Source organism: Somniosus microcephalus, unplaced genomic scaffold, assembly GCF_052327205.1.
Source record: "Somniosus microcephalus isolate GS21.2 unplaced genomic scaffold, FLI_Smic_1.0 unresolved_chr1, whole genome shotgun sequence".
Taxonomy (NCBI): domain Eukaryota; kingdom Metazoa; phylum Chordata; class Chondrichthyes; order Squaliformes; family Somniosidae; genus Somniosus; species Somniosus microcephalus.
This window is the reverse complement of record NW_028225179.1, coordinates 174,356,605-174,377,416: the sequence shown is the minus strand read 5'-3', so window position 1 is coordinate 174,377,416 and position 20,812 is coordinate 174,356,605. Positions and strand designations below refer to the sequence as shown.

At 49.1% G+C, this 20,812-nt stretch overlaps 1 protein-coding gene across 2 annotated transcripts in view; it reads left to right on the top strand.

Annotated features, from left to right (window-relative positions):
• LOC147096593 (NACHT, LRR and PYD domains-containing protein 3-like) overlaps positions 1–20,812 on the top strand; it is a 118,753-nt gene that overhangs the window by 85,683 nt on the left and 12,258 nt on the right. For both annotated transcript variants that reach the window (XM_085975390.1, XM_085975391.1), the window contains 2 exons: positions 6,275–6,446; positions 6,546–6,611. In XM_085975390.1, coding sequence (XP_085831516.1) covers positions 6,275–6,446; positions 6,546–6,611 — 238 coding nt within the window. The remainder of the gene's footprint in view (positions 1–6,274; positions 6,447–6,545; positions 6,612–20,812) is intronic.

The window sequence follows — 20,812 nt, the reverse complement described above, 5'->3', positions numbered from 1 at the left end:
CTCCAATAACCACACTCCATGGTGTCACACACGTCGAACACTGTCCCGAGGATCTCCTGCAGTGATGTCCTGGTGCTGAGACGATTCTCCTCCAATAACCACACTCCATGGTGTCACACACGTCGAACACTGCCCCGAGGATCTCCTGCAGTGATGTCCTGGTGCTGAGACGATTCTCCAATAACCACACTCCATGGTGTCACACACGTCGAACACTGTCCCGAGGATCTCCTGCAGTGATGTCCTGGTGCTGGGACGATTCTCCTCCAATAACCACACTCCATGGTGTCACACACGTCGAACACTGTCCCGAGGATCTCCTGCAGTGATGTCCTGGTGCTGAGACGATTCTCCAATAACCACACTCCATGGTGTCACACACGTCGAACACTGTCCCGAGGATCTCCTGCAGTGATGTCCTGGTGCTGAGACGATTCACCTCCAATAACCACACTCCATGGTGCCACACATGTCGAACACTGTCCCGAGGATCTCCTGCAGTGATGCCCTGGTGCTGAGACGATTCTCCTCCAATAACCACACTCCATGGTGCCACACACGTCGAACACTGTCCCGAGGATCTCCTGCAGTGATGTCCTGGTGCTGAGACGATTCTCCTCCAATAACCACACTCCATGGTGTCACACACGTCGAACACTGTCCCGAGGATCTCCTGCAGTGATGTCCTGGTGCTGAGACGATTCTCCAATAACCACACTCCATGGTGCCACACACGTCGAACACTGTCCCGAGGATCTCCTGCAGTGATGTCCTGGTGCTGAGACGATTCTCCAATAACCACACTCCATGGTGTCACACACGTCGAACACTGTCCCGAGGATCTCCTGCAGTGATGTCCTGGTGCTGAGACGATTCTCCTCCAATAACCACACTCCATGGTGTCACACACGTCGAACACTGTCCCGAGGATCTCCTGCAGTGATGTCCTGGTGCTGAGACGATTCTCCAATAACCACACTCCATGGTGTCACACAGGTCGAACACTGTCCCGAGGATCTCCTGCAGTGATGTCCTGGTGCTGAGATGATTCTCCAATAACCACACTCCATGGTGCCACACACGTCGAACACTGTCCCGAGGAACTCCTGCAGTGATGTCCTGGTGCTGAGACGATTCTCCAATAACCACACTCCATGGTGTCACACACGTCGAACACTGTCCCGAGGATCTCCTGCAGTGATGTCCTGGTGCTGAGACGATTCTCCAATAACCACACTCCATGGTGCCACACACGTCGAACACTGTCCCGAGGATCTCCTGCAGTGATGTCCTGGTGCTGAGACGATTCTCCAATAACCACACTCCATGGTGCCACACACGTCGAACACTGTCCCGAGGAACTCCTGCAGTGATGTCCTGGTGCTGAGACGATTCTCCAATAACCACACTCCATGGTGTCACACACGTCGAACACTGTCCCGAGGATCTCCTGCAGTGATGTCCTGGTGCCAAGACGATTCTCCAATAACCACACTCCATGGTGCCACACACGTCGAACACTGTCCCGAGGATCTCCTGCAGTGATGTCCTGGTGCTGAGACGATTCTCCTCCAATAACCACACTCCATGGTGTCACACACGTCGAACACTGTCCCGAGGAACTCCTGCAGTGATGTCCTGGTGCTGAGACGATTCTCCAATAACCACACTCCATGGTGTCACACACGTCGAACACTGTCCCGAGGAACTCCTGCAGTGATGTCCTGGTGCTGAGACGATTCTCCTCCAATAACCACACTCCATGGTGTCACACACGTCGAACACTGCCCCGAGGATCTCCTGCAGTGATGTCCTGGTGCTGAGACGATTCTCCAATAACCACACTCCATGGTGCCACACACGTCGAACACTGTCCCGATGATCTCCTGCAGTGATGTCCTGGTGCTGGGACGATTCTCCTCCAATAACCACACTCCATGGTGTCACACACGTCGAACACTGTCCCGAGGAACTCCTGCAGTGATGTCCTGGTGCTGAGACGATTCTCCAATAACCACACTCCATGGTGCCACACACGTCGAACACTGTCCCGAGGATCTCCTGCAGTGATGTCCTGGTGCTGAGACGATTCTCCAATAACCACACTCCATGGTGCCACACACGTCGAACACTGTCCCGAGGATCTCCTGCAGTGATGTCCTGGTGCTGAGACGATTCTCCTCCAATAACCACACTCCATGGTGTCACACACGTCGAACACTGTCCCGAGGATCTCCTGCAGTGATGTCCTGGTGCTGAGACGATTCTCCAATAACCACACTCCATGGTGTCACACACGTCGAACACTGTCCCGAGGATCTCCTGCAGTGATGTCCTGGTGCTGAGACGATTCTCCAATAACCACACTCCATGGTGTCACACACGTCGAACATTGTCCCGAGGAACTCCTGCAGTGATGTCCGGGTGCTGAGACGATTCTCCTCCAATAACCACACTCCATGGTGTCACACACGTCGAACACTGTCCCGAGGATCTCCTGCAGTGATGTCCTGGTGCTGAGACGATTCTCCTCCAATAACCACACTCCATGGTGTCACACACGTCGAACACTGTCCCGAGGATCTCCTGCAGTGATGTCCTGGTGCTGAGACGATTCTCCTCCAATAACCACACTCCATGGTGTCACACACGTCGAACACTGTCCCGAGGATCTCCTGCAGTGATGTCCTGGTGCTGAGACGATTCTCCAATAACCACACTCCATGGTGTTGAACACTGTCCCGAGGATCTCCTGCAGTGATGTCCTGGTGCTGAGACGATTCTCCAATAACCACACTCCATGGTGTCACACACGTCGAACACTGTCCCGAGGATCTCCTGCAGTGATGTCCTGGTGCTGAGACGATTCTCCTCCAATAACCACACTCCATGGTGTCACACACGTCGAACACTGTCCCGAGGATCTCCTGCAGTGATGTCCTGGTGCTGAGACGATTCTCCAATAACCACACTCCATGGTGCCACACACGTCGAACACTGTCCCGAGGATCTCCTGCAGTGATGTCCTGGTGCTGAGACGATTCTCCTCCAATAACCACACTCCATGGTGTCACACACGACGAACACTGTCCCGAGGATCTCCTGCAGTGATGTCCTGGTGCTGAGACGATTCTCCAATAACCACACTCCATGATGCCACACACGTCGAACACTGTCCCGAGGATCTCCTGCAGTGATGTCCTGGTGCTGAGACGATTCTCCAATAACCACACTCCATGGTGCCACACACGTCGAACACTGTCCCGAGGATCTCCTGCAGTGATGTCCTGGTGCTGAGACGATTCTCCTCCAATAACCACACTCCATGGTGTCACACACGACGAACACTGTCCCGAGGATCTCCTGCAGTGATGTCCGGGTGCTGAGACGATTCTCCAATAACCACACTCCATGGTGTCACACACGTCGAACACTGTCCCGAGGATCTCCTGCAGTGATGTCCTGGTGCTGAGACGATTCTCCTCCAATAACCACACTCCATGGTGCCACACACGTCGAACACTGTCCCGAGGAACTCCTGCAGTGATGTCCTGGTGCTGAGACGATTCTCCAATAACCACACTCCATGGTGCCACACACGTCGAACACTGTCCCGAGGATCTCCTGCAGTGATGTCCTGGTGCTGAGACGATTCTCCAATAACCACACTCCATGGTGTCACACACGTCGAACACTGCCCCGAGGATCTCCTGCAGTGATGTCCTGGTGCTGAGACGATTCTCCTCCAATAACCACACTCCATGGTGCCACACACGTCGAACACTGTCCCGAGGATCTCCTGCAGTGATGTCCTGGTGCTGAGACGATTCTCCTCCAATAACCACACTCCATGGTGCCACACACGTCGAACACTGTCCCGAGGATCTCCTGCAGTGATGTCCTGGTGCTGAGACGATTCTCCTCCAATAACCACACTCCATGGTGCCACACACGTCGAACACTGTCCCGAGGATCTCCTGCAGTGATGTCCTGGTGCTGTGACGATTCTCCTCCAATAACCACACTCCATGGTGCCACACATGTCGAACACTGCCTTGATGCCAAGCACAGTCACTGTCACTTCACAGCTGGAATTCAGTTCTTTGGTCCTTTGTTTGGAGTCGATTGGTCCTGGTGGAACTCAAATTGAGCCTCGGTGAGCAGCTTATTTGTGACGAAGTGCTGCTTGATAGTGTTTATAACTCCTTCCAACACTTTGATTGCGAGCAGTCTGATAGGGCGGTAATTGATCGGGTTGGATTTGTCCTGCTCTTTGTGGACAGGACATACCTGGACAATTCTCTACATTGTCGGGCAGATTCCAGTGATGTGGATATACTGGAACAACTTCACTAGATGTGCGGTTAGTTCCAGAGCACAGATCTTCAACACCACAGCCAGAATATTGACGGGACCTTTAGCATTTGCTGTGCCCAGTTCATTCATTTGTTTCTTGATACTGAAATGTGGGGGACCTCTGCACTAAATCTCACACCTACTGTACATTCTGGAACTTTTGTCACCTTTAGTGCTTCCTCCAAGTTGTGTTCAAAATGGAGGAGCACTGATTCATCGGCTGAGGGAGGGCGGTAGGTGGTAATCAGCAGGAGGTTTCCTTGCCCATGTTTGACCTGAAGGCATGAGATTTCCTTGGCTCTGGAGTCAATGTTGATGACACGAAGGACACTTGCATCTGAGGGTACATCACTGCGCCCACCACTGGTGGGTCTGTCCTGTCCGATGACTGCTGATGGCGGTACCTGGGACTTTGCCTAATAACTATGATTTTAAATGTATCACTATGTCACACAGTTGCTTGACTAATGTGTGGTCCACTTCTCCCTACTTTGGCACCAGTCCCCAGGAGTTAATGAGGAGGGATTGGCAGGGTTGACTGGGCTGGGTGTTCCTTTGTGGTGTCCGAATCCAATGCCGAAGCTGAGCGGTCCGCCCGGTTTTATTCTTCTGTATCCTTCTTTCGAGAGGCTTTCTAGGCCATTTCAGAGGCCATCACGTTGGTGAAGGACTGGAGTCGCGTATAGACCAGGCGTAAAGGGCATTGGGTTTTACAACAATCTTTACTAATATCAGCTTTTTGTTTTGAAATGTTTCAAATTTGAATTCAATTCATGAAACGTCCACGATGATATTTGGACCGTTATCTCAGGATTACTTGTCCAGTAACATAACCAACAGGCTATCGTTCTCCACACCTCGCCCTCTCTATATCATTACCCGTCCAGTAACATAACCAACAGGCTATCGTTCTCCACACCTCGCCCTCTCCATATCGTTACCCGTCCAGTAACATAACCAACAGGCTATCGTTCTCCACACCTCGCCCTCTCTATATCATTACCCGTCCAGTAACATAACCAACAGGCTATCGTTCTCCACACCTCGCCCCCTCTATATCATTACTCGTCCAGTAACATAACTAACAGGCTATCGTTCTCCACACCTCGCCCTCTCCATATCGTTACCCGACCAGTAACATAACCAACAGGCTATCGTTCTCGACGTCTCATCATCTCTCTGTCCGTTGTCTGATTGCACCTCTGAAGTGCCTTTTGACGCTTTCTTTTCTGCATTAAAGGTGTTATATAAATGTAAGTTTTGCTGATAAGTCCTGACTACACCAACCCCATTGCTGGATATCTGTTCCCGGTTACCGAGGTTTCATACCGGCAGCGGATGTGTAAAATAACGGGTGTCGGACATTTCAATTACCGGGGGGAAAGCGATTAGATTTTTCATTATTTTTATTGGTCGATTCTCCAGCCCTACACCAACAGTGATTGTTTCGATTAGTCAGTGTAATTTCTCAGGCAGTTTTCTAGCTGTTTCTCTCACTTCCGATTCGTTCCTTCCCTGCCACTAGAGTTCTGACTCGCTGCTTTTTTATTTCTCGGGAAATCACAAAGTGCAGCAGCAGGAAAAACTGAGAGAAAGGAGTCTATCATATTGTCTGTCAGTAATCTGATGTCATGTTGGACACTGAAGGACAGAGACAAATAATCACATTAAAACTGCTCTCAGTGATTCCTCACTCTCCGAGAACTATAATTCATCAAATTTCTTTGCCGTTAATGACTGAATCAAGATATTTACAGAATATTCAGCCCATGTTCAGAATGGATCAGAACCCGGCACAGTGACTGCTTCCTGTGCTCAACAACTGGGAGATCCCATCACTGAGCAGATCCTTTCCTTCTCATTCTCGGTGTTTATATTTCACTCAGCTCCTCAATTCATTCATTACTATTCTTTACAGAAAGTCACTGAGCTCGCGGAGAAGGGAAACCGGGCGGACAGTTCCAAACTTCTCCTAACTCTGGTGATGGAGAAAGGCTCTCGGGCCCGAAGGGTGATGTGGGAATCCTTTGTGAAAATGCGCCATGGGGTACCAAAGCTGGACAAAATACTGAAAGAAATACAGGAACTTGGTACGGTAAAATCACACTGAATTCAGTTTCACATTCAAACAGGATTTTACTATAATATTACACAGATCTGATTTCATGAACACTAATTGATTTAAACAGGTTCTGAACCATTTGATTACATGAACATCGCACGAGGTTTATCCGAAGTACCCAGTCACTTGAGAGGTAAGTGATGAAATGGAGATTTCAAACCGTTTATCTCACTATAGAATCCAAATATTTGACTGGAGCTGATTTGTTTAAATGTTGTCAGAATCTGTGAATGAGAAGGTCCAAGGCTCAGGGAATAGGATTGAACATTATTTGGATTCGTGATTAATCCACAAAAGTTCTGCATAGATTCAATTTACAAATAAAGCTGATTTTTGAATTATTGGTAAATTTGCAGGTCTTGTATGCTCCAGTTAATCCAACTGCACATTGCCTACACCTGGCAGGATCCTGATACACTGTGAAACCCCATACACATCTGGCAGGATCCTGATACACTGTGAAACCCCATACACACCTGGCAGGATCCTGATACACTGTGAAACCCCATGCACACCTGGCAGGATCCTGATACACTGTGAAACCCCATACACACCTGGCAGGATCCTGATACACTGAAACCCCATACACACCTGGCAGGATCCTGATACACTGTGAAACCCCATACACACCTGGCAGGATCCTGATACACTGTGAAACCCCATACACACCTGGCAGGATCCTGATACACTGTGAAACCCCATACACACCTGGCAGGATCCTGATACACTGTGAAACCCCATACACACCTGGCAGGATCCCGATACACTGTGAAACCCCATACACACCTGGCAGGATCCTGATACACTGTGAAACCCCACACACACCTGGCAGGATCCCGATACACTGTGAAACCCCATACACACCTGGCAGGATCCTGATACACTGTGAAACCCCACACACACCTGGCAGGATCCTGATACACTGTGAAACCCCATACACACCTGGCAGGATCCTGATACACTGTGAAACCCCATACACACCTGGCAGGATCCTGATACACTGAAACCCCATACACACCTGGCAGGATCCTGATACACTGTGAAACCCCATACACACCTGGCAGGATCCTGATACACTGTGAAACCCCATACACACCTGGCAGGATCCTGATACACTGTGAAACCCCATACACACCTGGCAGGATCCTGATACACTGTGAAACCCCATACACACCTGGCAGGATCCTGATACACTGCGAAACCCCATACACACCTGGCAGGATCCTGATACACTGTGAAACCCCATACACACCTGGCAGGATCCTGATACACTGTGAAACCCCATACACACCTGGCAGGATCCTGATACACTGAAACCCCATACACACCTGGCAGGATCCTGATACACTGCGAAACCCCATACACACCTGGCAGGATCCTGATACACTGCAAAACCCCATACACACCTGGCAGGATCCTGATACACTGTGAAACCCCATACACACCTGGCAGAATCCTGATACACTGGGAAACTCCATACACACCTGGCAGGATCCTGATACACTGAAACCCCATACACACCTGGCAGGATCCTGCTAGACAGAGAATAGCCACACACACCTGGCAGGATCCTGATACACTGTGAAACCCCGTACACACCTGGCAGGATCCTGATACACTGTGAAACCCCATACACACCAGGCAGGATCCCGATACACTGTGAAACCCCATACACACTTGGCAGGATCCTGATACACTGTGAAACCCCACACACACCTGGCCAGATCATTATACCGTGTGAAACCCCGTACACACCTGGCAGGATCCTGATACACTGTGAAACCCCATACACACCTGGCAGGATCCTGATACACTGTGAATCCCCACACACCTGGCCAGATCATTATACCGTGTGAAACCCCATACACACCTGGCAGGATCCTGATACACTGTGAAACCCCATACACACCTGGCCAGATCATTATACCGTGTGAAACCCCATACACACCTGGCAGGATCCCGATACACTGTGAAACCCCACACACACCTAGCCAGATCATTATACCGTGTGAAACCCCATACACACCTGGCAGGATCCTGATACACTGTGAAACCCCATACACACCTGGCAGGATCCTGATACACTGGGAAACCCCATACACACCTGGCAGGATCCTGATACACTGTGAAACCCCATACACACCTGGCAGGATCCTGATACACTGTGAAACCCCATACACACCTGGCAGGATCCTGATACACTGTGAAACCCCATACACACCTGGCAGGATCCTGATACACTGTGAAACCCCATACACACCTGGCAGGGTCCTGATACACTGTGAAACCCCATACACACCTGGCAGGATCCTGATACACTGTGAAACCCCATACACACCTGGCAGGATCCTGATACACTGTGAAACCCCATACACACCTGGCAGGATCCTGATACACTGTGAAACCCCATACACACCTGGCAGGATCCTGATACACTGTGAAACCCCATACACACCTGGCAGGATCCCGATACACTGTGAAACCCCATACACACCTGGCAGGATCCTGATACACTGTGAAACCCCACACACACCTGGCAGGATCCTGATACACTGGGAAACCCCATACACACCTGGCAGGATCCTGATACACTGTGAATCCCCATACACACCTGGCAGGATCCTGATACACTGTGAAACCCCACACACACCTGGCCGGATCCTGATACACGGTGTAACCCCACACACACCTGGCAGGATCCTGATACACTGTGAAACCCCATACACACCTGGCAGGATCCTGATACACTGTGAAACCCCATACACACCTGGCAGGATCCTGATACACGGTGAAACCCCATACACACCTGGCAGGATCCTGATACACTGTGAAACCCCATACACACCTGGCAGGATCCTGATACACTGTGAAACCCCATACACACCTGGCAGGATCCTGATACACTGTGAAACCCCATACACACCTGGCAGGATCCTGATACACGGTGAAACCCCATACACACCTGGCAGGATCCTGATACACTGTGAAACCCCATACACACCTGGCAGGATCCCGATACACTGTGAAACCCCATACACACCTGGCAGGATCCTGATACACTGTGAAACCCCATACACACCTGGCAGGATCCCGATACACTGTGAAACCCCACACACACCTGGCAGGATCCTGATACACTGTGAAACCCCATACACACCTGGCAGGATCCTGATACACTGTGTAACCCCCATACACACCTGGCAGGATCCTGATACACTGTGAAACCCCATACACACCTGGCAGGATCCTGATACACTGTGAAACCCCATACACACCTGGCAGGATCCTGATACACTGTGAAACCCCATACACACCTGGCAGGATCCTGATACACTGTGAAACCCCATACACACCTGGCAGGATCCCGATACACTGTGAAACCCCATACACACCTGGCAGGATCCTGATACACTGTGAAACCCCATACACACCTGGCAGGATCCCGATACACTGTGAAACCCCACACACACCTGGCAGGATCCTGATACACTGTGAAACCCCACACACACCTGGCAGGATCCTGATACACTGTGAAACCCCATACACACCTGGCAGGATCCTGATACACTGTGAAACCCCATACACACCTGGCAGGATCCTGATACACTGTGAAACCCCATACACACCTTGCAGGATCCTGATACACTGTGAAACCCCATACACACCTGTCAGGATCCTGATACACTGTGAAACCCCATACACACCTGGCAGGATCCCGATACACTGTGAAACCCCATACACACCTGGCAGGATCCTGATACACTGTGAAACCCCATACACACCTGGCAGGATCCTGATACACTGTGAAACCCCATACACACCTGGCAGGATCCTGATACACGGTGAAACCCCATACACACCTGGCAGGATCCCGATACACTGGGAAACCCCATACACACCTGGCAGGATCCTGATACACTGTGAAACCCCATACACACCTGGCAGGATCCTGATACACTGTGAAACCCCATACACACCTGGCAGGATCCTGGTACACTGTGAAACCCCATACACACCTGGCAGGATCCTGATACACTGTGAAACCCCATACACACCTGGCAGGATCCTGATACACTGTGAAACCCCATACACACCTGGCAGGATCCTGATACACTGTGAAACCCCATACACACCTGGCAGGATCCTGATATACTGTGAAACCCCATACACACCTGGCAGGATCCCGATACACTGTGAAACCCCATACACACCTGGCAGGATCCTGATACACTGTGAAACCCCACACACACCTGGCAGGATCCTGATACACTGTGAATCCCCATACACACCTGGCAGGATCCTGATACACTGTGAAACCCCACACACACCTGGCCGGATCCTGATACACGGTGTAACCCCACACACACCTGGCAGGATCCTGATACACTGTGAAACCCCATACACACCTGGCAGGATCCTGATACACTGTGAAACCCCATACACACCTGGCAGGATCCTGATACACGGTGAAACCCCATACACACCTGGCAGGATCCTGATACACTGTGAAACCCCATACACACCTGGCAGGATCCTGATACACTGTGAAACCCCATACACACCTGGCAGGATCCTGATACACTGTGAAACCCCATACACACCTGGCAGGATCCTGATACACGGTGAAACCCCATACACACCTGGCAGGATCCTGATACACTGTGAAACCCCATACACACCTGGCAGGATCCCGATACACTGTGAAACCCCATACACACCTGGCAGGATCCTGATACACTGTGAAACCCCATACACACCTGGCAGGATCCCGATACACTGTGAAACCCCACACACACCTGGCAGGATCCTGATACACTGTGAAACCCCATACACACCTGGCAGGATCCTGATACACTGTGTAACCCCCATACACACCTGGCAGGAACCTGATACACTGTGAAACCCCATACACACCTGGCAGGATCCTGATACACTGTGAAACCCCATACACACCTGGCAGGATCCTGATACACTGTGAAACCCCATACACACCTGGCAGGATCCCGATACACTGTGAAACCCCATACACACATGGCAGGATCCTGATACACTGTGAAACCCCATACACACCTGGCAGGATCCCGATACACTGTGAAACCCCACACACACCTGGCAGGATCCCGATACACTGTGAAACCCCATACACACCTGGCAGGATCCTGATACACTGTGTAACCCCCATACACACCTGGCAGGATCCTGATACACTGTGAAACCCCATACACACCTGGCAGGATCCTGATACACTGTGAAACCCCATACACACCTGGCAGGATCCTGATACACGGTGAAACCCCATACACACCTGGCAGGATCCTGATACACGGTGAAACCCCATACACACCTGGCAGGATCCTGATACACTGTGAAACCCCATACACACCTGGCAGGATCCTGATACACTGTGAAACCCCATACACACCTGGCAGGATCCTGATACACTGTGAAACCCCATACACACCTGGCAGGATCCTGATACACTGTGAAACCCCATACACACCTGGCAGGATCCTGATACACTGTGAAACCCCATACACACCTGGCAGGATCCCGATACACTGTGAAACCCCATACACACCTGGCAGGATCCTGATACACTGTGAAACCCCATACACACCTGGCAGGATCCCGATACACTGTGAAACCCCACACACACCTGGCAGGATCCTGATACACTGTGAAACCCCACACACACCTGGCAGGATCCTGATACACTGTGAAACCCCATACACACCTGGCAGGATCCTGATACACTGTGAAACCCCATACACACCTGGCAGGATCCTGATACACTGTGAAACCCCATACACACCTGGCAGGATCCTGATACACTGTGAAACCCCATACACACCTGTCAGGATCCTGATACACTGTGAAACCCCATACACACCTGGCAGGATCCCGATACACTGTGAAACCCCATACACACCTGGCAGGATCCTGATACACTGTGAAACCCCATACACACCTGGCAGGATCCTGATACACGGTGAAACCCCATACACACCTGGCAGGATCCCGATACACTGGGAAACCCCATACACACCTGGCAGGATCCTGATACACTGTGAAACCCCATACACACCTGGCAGGATCCTGATACACTGTGAAACCCCATACACACCTGGCAGGATCCTGGTACACTGTGAAACCCCATACACACCTGGCAGGATCCTGATACACTGTGAAACCCCATACACACCTGGCAGGATCCTGATACACTGTGAAACCCCATACACACCTGGCAGGATCCTGATACACTGTGAAACCCCATACACACCTGGCAGGATCCTGATACACTGTGAAACCCCATACACACCTGGCAGGATCCTGATACACTGTGAAACCCCATACACACCTGGCAGGATCCTGATACACTGTGAAACCCCACACACACCTGGCCAGACCATTATACCGTGTGAAACGAGTGCCTGATGTGGATGTTATCTCTGCCCCTGGGCAGCTATTCAGCACAAACTGTGGTCAGTGGTGCAGAATTGGGAAAAGGTTAAGCATTACCATTGTACATCACCTCATGAACGTCCGATAGTGTTCGCTCTAATCTGAGAAGATGTTCAGAGTTTCACAATCAAACATTAACTGAGGAGGAACATGAGCAATAGGCCGTGTTCTGGGTGATTTGAAATTGACTGTGCCGATTACCTCTGGCAGTAAAACAGACAAACTAGGCACAGAGAATCTTGTTGTACTGAAAGAACCGTCATTTCATTCAGGGGGATTTGAATCCCAATTTAATTATTATCACAAACATATTTATAATTTTCAAAACTACATTATCGGCAACTCGTATCCAAATGAAACGATGGAGTTTAATAATAGTAACTGTTGAAATGAAGTCTGTCTTCCCTAACGTAATACTGAGTGAAGTGGGCGGTAGTTCTAGTTCTGATTCTGATCGATTATCTGATGAGACTGTTATCTAAAAATAATATAAATGTAAAATTACTGAAAGCTGATCGCATTTTCTGAAACACAACAGGAGGATGTTTAGGGGAACACAAGGCTACTTTGGTCCAAACCAGTCTGTCCCTGTTCGAGGTGAACTCACCTTCCTCTCTTCAGCTTATCCACAGAAATACAACCAATTGTCTCTTGTCCCCAATCACACTGCCCCTTAGTGTCCTCCCTGGTAACTGGTCTCCCACTCTACTACCCTTCAGTGAGAAATATTACCCTGATTTCACACAGAAACACAACCAATTGTCTCTTGTCCCCAATCACACTGCCCCTCAGTGTCCTCCCTGGTAACTGGTCTCCCACTCTACCACCCTTCAGTGAAAAATATTACCCTGATTTCACACAGAAACACAACCAATTGTCTCTTGTCCCCAATCACACTGCCCCTTAGTGTCCTCCCTGGTAACTGGTCTCCCACTCTACTACCCTTCAGTGAAAAATATTACCCTGATTTCACACAGAAACACAACCAATTGTCTCTTGTCCTCAATCACACTGCCCCTTAGTGTCCTCCCTGGTAACTGGTCTCCCATTCTACTACCCTTCAGTGAGAAATATTACCCTGATTTCACACAGAAACACAACCAATTGTCTCTTGTCCCCAATCACACTGCCCCTTAGTGTCCTCCCTGGTAACTGGTCTCCCACTCTACTACCCTTCAGTGAGAAATATTACCCTGATTTCACACAGAAACACAACCAATTGTCTCTTGTCCCCAATCACACTGCCCCTTAGTGTCCTCCCTGGTAACTGGTCTCCCACTCTACTACCCTTCAGTGAGAAATATTACCCTGATTTCACACAGAAACACAACCAATTGTCTCTTGTCCCCAATCACACTGCCCCTTAGTGTCCTCCCTGGTAACTGGTCTCCCACTCTACTACCCTTCAGTGAAAAATATTACCCTGATTTCACACAGAAACACAACCAATTGTCTCTTGTCCCCAATCACACTGCCCCTTAGTGTCCTCCCTGGTAACTGGTCTCCCGCTCTATTACCCTTCAGTGAGAAATATTACCCTGATTTCACACAGAAACACAACCAATTGTCTCTTGTCCCCAATCACACTGCCCCTTAGTGTCCTCCCTGGTAACTGGTCTCCCACTCTACTACCCTTCAGTGAGAAATATTACCCTGATTTCACACACAAACACAACCAATTGTCTCTTGTCCCCAATCACACTGCCCCTTAGTGTCCTCCCTGGTAACTGGTCTCCCACTCTACTACCCTTCAGTGAAAAATATTACCCTGATTTCACACAGAAACACAACCAATTGTCTCTTGTCCCCAATCACACTGCCCCTTAGTGTCCTCCCTGGTAACTGGTCTCCCACTCCACTACCCTTCAGTGAGAAATATTACCCTGATTTCACACAGAAACACAACCAATTGTCTCTTGTCCCCAATCACACTGCCCCTTAGTGTCCTCCCTGGTAACTGGTCTCCCGCTCTACTACCCTTCAGTGAAAAATATTACCCTGATTTCACACAGAAACACAACCAATTGTCTCTTGTCCCCAATCACACTGCCCCTTAGTGTCCTCCCTGGTAACTGGTCTCCCACTCTGCTACCCTTCAGTGAGAAATATTACCCTGATTTCACACAGAAACACAACCAATTGTCTCTTGTCCTCAATCACACTGCCCCTTAGTGTCCTCCCTGGTAACTGGTCTCCCACTCTACTACCCTTCAGTGAAAAATATTACCCTGATTTCACACAGAAACACAACCAATTGTCTCTTGTCCCCAATCACACTGCCCCTTAGTGTCCTCCCTGGTAACTGGTCTCCCACTCTACTACCCTTCAGTGAAAAATATTACCCTGATTTCACACAGAAACACAACCAATTGTCTCTTGTCCTCAATCACACTGCCCCTTAGTGTCCTCCCTGGTAACTGGTCTCCCACTCTACTACCCCTCAGTGAAAAATATTACCCTGATTTCACACAGAAACACAACCAATTGTCTCTTGTCCCCAATCACACTGCCCCTTAGTGTCCTCCCTGGTAACTGGTCTCCCACTCTACTACCCTTCAGTGAGAAATATTACCCTGATTTCACACAGAAACACAACCAATTGTCTCTTGTCCCCAATCACACTGCCCCTTAGTGTCCTCCCTGGTAACTGGTCTCCCACTCTACTACCCTTCAGTGAAAAATATTACCCTGATTTCACACAGAAACACAACCAATTGTCTCTTGTCCCCAATCACACTGCCCCTTAGTGTCCTCCCTGGTAACTGGTCTCCCACTCTACTACCCTTCAGTGAGAAATATTACCCTGATTTCACACAGAAACACAACCAATTGTCTCTTGTCCCCAATCACACTGCCCCTTAGTGTCCTCCCTGGTAACTGGTCTCCCACTCTACTACCCTTCAGTGAAAAATATTACCCTGATTTCACACAGAAACACAACCAATTGTCTCTTGTCCCCAATCACACTGCCCCTTAGTGTCCTCCCTGGTAACTGGTCTCCCACTCTACTACCCTTCAGTGAAAAATATTACCCTGATTTCACACAGAAACACAACCAATTGTCTCTTGTCCCCAATCACACTGCCCCTTAGTGTCCTCCCTGGTAACTGGTCTCCCACTCTACTACCCTTAAGTGAGAAATTTTACCCTGATTTCACACAGAAACACAACCAATTGTCTCTTGTCCCCAATCACACTGCCCCTTAGTGTCCTCCCTGGTAACTGGTCTCCCACTCTACTACCCTTCAGTGAGAAATATTACCCTGATTTCACACACAAACACAACCAATTGTCTCTTGTCCCCAATCACACTGCCTCTTAGTGTCCTCCCTGGTAACTGGTCTCCCACTCTACTACCCTTCAGTGAAAAATATTACCCTGATTTCACACAGAAACACAACCAATTGTCTCTTGTCCCCAATCACACTGCCCCTTAGTGTCCTCCCTGGTAACTGGTCTCCCACTCTACTACCCTTCAGTGAAAAATATTACCCTGATTTCACACAGAAACACAACCAATTGTCTCTTGTCCCCAATCACACTGCCCCTTAGTGTCCTCCCTGGAAACTGGTCTCCCACTCTATTACCCTTCAGTGAGAAATATTACCCTGATTTCACACAGAAACACAACCAATTGTCTCTTGTCCCCAATCACACTGCCCCTTAGTGTCCTCCCTGGTAACTGGTCTCCCACTCTACTACCCTTCAGTGAGAAATATTACCCTGATTTCACACAGAAACACAACCAATTGTCTCTTGTCCCCAATCACACTGCCCCTTAGTGTCCTCCCTGGTAACTGGTCTCCCACTCTATTACCCTTCAGTGAGAAATATTACCCTGATTTCACACAGAAACACAACCAATTGTCTCTTGTCCCCAATCACACTGCCCCTTAGTGTCCTCCCTGGTAACTGGTCTCCCACTCTACTACCCTTCAGTGAAAAATATTACCCTGATTTCACACAGAAACACAACCAATTGTCTCTTGTCCCCAATCACACTGCCCCTTAGTGTCCTCCCTGGTAACTGGTCTCCCACTCTACTACCCTTCAGTGAAAAATATTACCCTGATTTCACACAGAAACACAACCAATTGTCTCTTGTCCCCAATCACACTGCCCCTTAGTGTCCTCCCTGGTAACTGGTCTCCCACTCTACTACCCTTCAGTGAAAAATATTACCCTGATTTCACACAGAAACACAACCAATTGTCTCTTGTCCCCAATCACACTGCCCCTTAGTGTCCTCCCTGGTAACTGGTCTCCCACTCTACGACCCTTCAGTGAAAAATATTACCCTGATTTCACACAGAAACACAACCAATTGTCTCTTGTCCCCAATCACACTGCCCCTTAGTGTCCTCCCTGGTAACTGGTCTCCCACTCTACTACCCTTCAGTGAGAAATATTACCCTGATTTCACACACAAACACAACCAATTGTCTCTTGTCCCCAATCACACTGCCCCTTAGTGTCCTCCCTGGTAACTGGTCTCCCACTCTACTACCCTTCAGTGAAAAATATTACCCTGATTTCACACAGAAACACAACCAATTGTCTCTTGTCCCCAATCACACTGCCCCTTAGTGTCCTCCCTGGTAACTGGTCTCCCACTCTATTACCCTTCAGTGAGAAATATTACCCTGATTTCACACAGAAACACAACCAATTGTCTCTTGTCCCCAATCACACTGCCCCTTAGTGTCCTCCCTGGTAACTGGTCTCCCACTCTACTACCCTTCAGTGAAAAATATTACCCTGATTTCACACAGAAACACAACCAATTGTCTCTTGTCCCCAATCACACTGCCCCTTAGTGTCCTCCCTGGTAACTGGTCTCCCGCTCTACTACCCTTCAGTGAGAAATATTACCCTGATTTCACACAGAAACACAACCAATTGTCTCTTGTCCCCAATCACACTGCCCCTTAGTGTCCTCCCTGGTAACTGGTCTCCCACTCTACTACCCTTCAGTGAGAAATATTACCCTGATTTCACACAGAAACACAACCAATTGTCTCTTGTCCCCAATCACACTGCCCCTTAGTGTCCTCCCTGGTAACTGGTCTCCCACTCTACTACCCTTCAGTGAGAAATATTACCCTGATTTCACACAGAAACACAACCAATTGTCTCTTGTCCCCAATCACACTGCCCCTTAGTGTCCTCCCTGGTAACTGGTCTCCCACTCTACTACCCTTCAGTGAAAAATATTACCCTGATTTCACACAGAAACACAACCAATTGTCTCTTGTCCCCAATCACACTGCCCCTTAGTGTCCTCCCTGGTAACTGGTCTCCCACTCTACTACCCTTCAGTGAAAAATATTACCCTGATTTCACACAGAAACACAACCAATTGTCTCTTGTCCCCAATCACACTGCCCCTTAGTGTCCTCCCTGGTAACTGGTCTCCCACTCTACTACCCTTCAGTGAGAAATATTACCCTGATTTCACACAGAAACACAACCAATTGTCTCTTGTCCCCAATCACACTGCCCCTTAGTGTCCTCCCTGGTAACTGGTCTCCCACTCTACTACCCTTCAGTGAAAAATATTACCCTGATTTCACACAGAAACACAACCAATTGTCTCTTGTCCCCAATCACACTGCCCCTTAGTGTCCTCCCTGGTAACTGGTCTCCCGCTCTACTACCCTTCAGTGAGAAATATTACCCTGATTTCACACACAAACACAACCAATTGTCTCTTGTCCCCAATCACACTGCCCCTTAGTGTCCTCCCTGGTAACTGGTCTCCCGCTCTACTACCCTTCAGTGAAAAATATTACCCTGATTTCACACAGAAACACAACCAATTGTCTCTTGTCCCCAATCACACTGCCCCTTAGTGTCCTCCCTGGTAACTGGTCTCCCACTCTATTACCCTTCAGTGAAAAATATTACCCTGATTTCACACACAAACACAACCAATTGTCTCTTGTCCCCAATCACACTGCCCCTTAGTGTCCTCCCTGGTAACTGGTCTCCCACTCTACTACCCTTCAGTGAAAAATATTACCCTGATTTCACACAGAAACACAACCAATTGTCTCTTGTCCCCAATCACACTGCCCCTTAGTGTCCTCCCTGGTAACTGGTCTCCCACTCTACTACCCTTCAGTGAAAAATATTACCCTGATTTCACACAGAAACACAACCAATTGTCTCTTGTCCCCAATCACACTGCCCCTTAGTGTCCTCCCTGGTAACTGGTCTCCCACTCTACTACCCTTCAGTGAGAAATATTACCCTGATTTCACACAGAAACACAACCAATTGTCTCCTGTCCCCAATCACACTGCCCCTTAGTGTCCTCCCTGGCGGATAGAAAACAGAGAGTTGGAATAAACGGCTCGTTTTCGGAGTGGCAGGCAGTGACCAGCGGGGTGCCGCAAGGATCTGTCCTGGGACCCCAGCTGTTCACAATATATATAAATGATCTGGATCAGGGAATTGGATGCAATATTTCCAAATTCGCTGACGACACTAAACTAGGAGGAGGGGTGGGCTCTGATGAGGATGTCAGGAGGCTACAGTGTGATTTGGACAGGTTGGGGGAATGGGCGGATACGTGGCAGATGCACTATAATGTGGATAAATGCGAGGTTATCCACTTTGGGGGTAAAAACAGGAGGGTAGATTATTATCTAAATGGCAATAGATTGGGAGATGGGGAAGTGCAGAGGGACCTGGGTGTTCTTGTGCACCAGTCACTGAAGGAGAGCATGCAGGTGCAACAGGCGATTAAGAAGGCAAATGGTATGTTGGCCTTCATATCAAGGGGGTTCGAGTATAGGAATAGGGATACCTTACTACAGCTGTACAAGGTGCTGGTGAGACCGCATCTGGAGTATTGTGTACAGTTTTGGTCGCCCCATCTGCGGAAGGATGTTCTTGCCATGGAAAGAGTGCAACGGCGATTCACCAGGCTGATACCTGGAATGGCGGGAATGACCTACGAAGAGAGATTAAATAGTTTGGGCTTGTACTCACTGGAGTTTAGAAGATTGAGAGGGGATCTCATCGAAACATATAAAATTATGGCAGGCCTGGACAGGCTGAATTCAGAGAGAATGTTTCCAATGGCCGGGGAGCACAGAACCAGGGGCCACAGTCTAAAAATAGCGGGCAAATCATTTAAAACAGAGATGAGGAAGAATTTCTTCACTCAAAGAGTGGTGAGCCTGTGGAATTCCCTGCCACAGAGGGCTGTGAAGGCTAATTCAATAAATATTTTCAAGAGAGAATTGGATATATTTCTGAAGGCTAAGGGGATTAAGGGTTACGGAGAAAAGGCGGGGACGGGGTACTGAACTGGTAAGATCAGCTATGATCTCAGACGAAGATCAGCCATGATCTCATTGAATGGCGGAGCAGGCTCGAAGGGCCGAATGGCCTACTCCTGTTCCTATCTCTATGTATCTATGTATCTATGTAACTGGTCTCCCACTCTACTACCCTTCAGTGAAAAATATTACCCTGATTTCACACAGAAACACAACCAATTGTCTCTTGTCCCCAATCACACTGCCCCTTAGTGTCCTCCCTGGTAACTGGTCTCCCACTCTACTACCCTTCAGTGAGAAATATTACCCTGATTTCACACAGAAACACAACCAATTGTCTCTTGTCCCCAATCACACTGCCCCTTAGTGTCCTCCCTGGTAACTGGTCTCCCACTCTACTACCCTTCAGTGAGAAATATTACCCTGATTTCACACAGAAATACAACCAATTGTCTCTTGTCCCCAATCACACTGCCCCTTAGTGTCCTCCCTGGTAACTGGTCTCCCACTCTACTACCCTTCAGTGAGAAATATTACCCTGATTTCACACAGAAACACAACCAGTTGTCTCCTGTCCCCAATC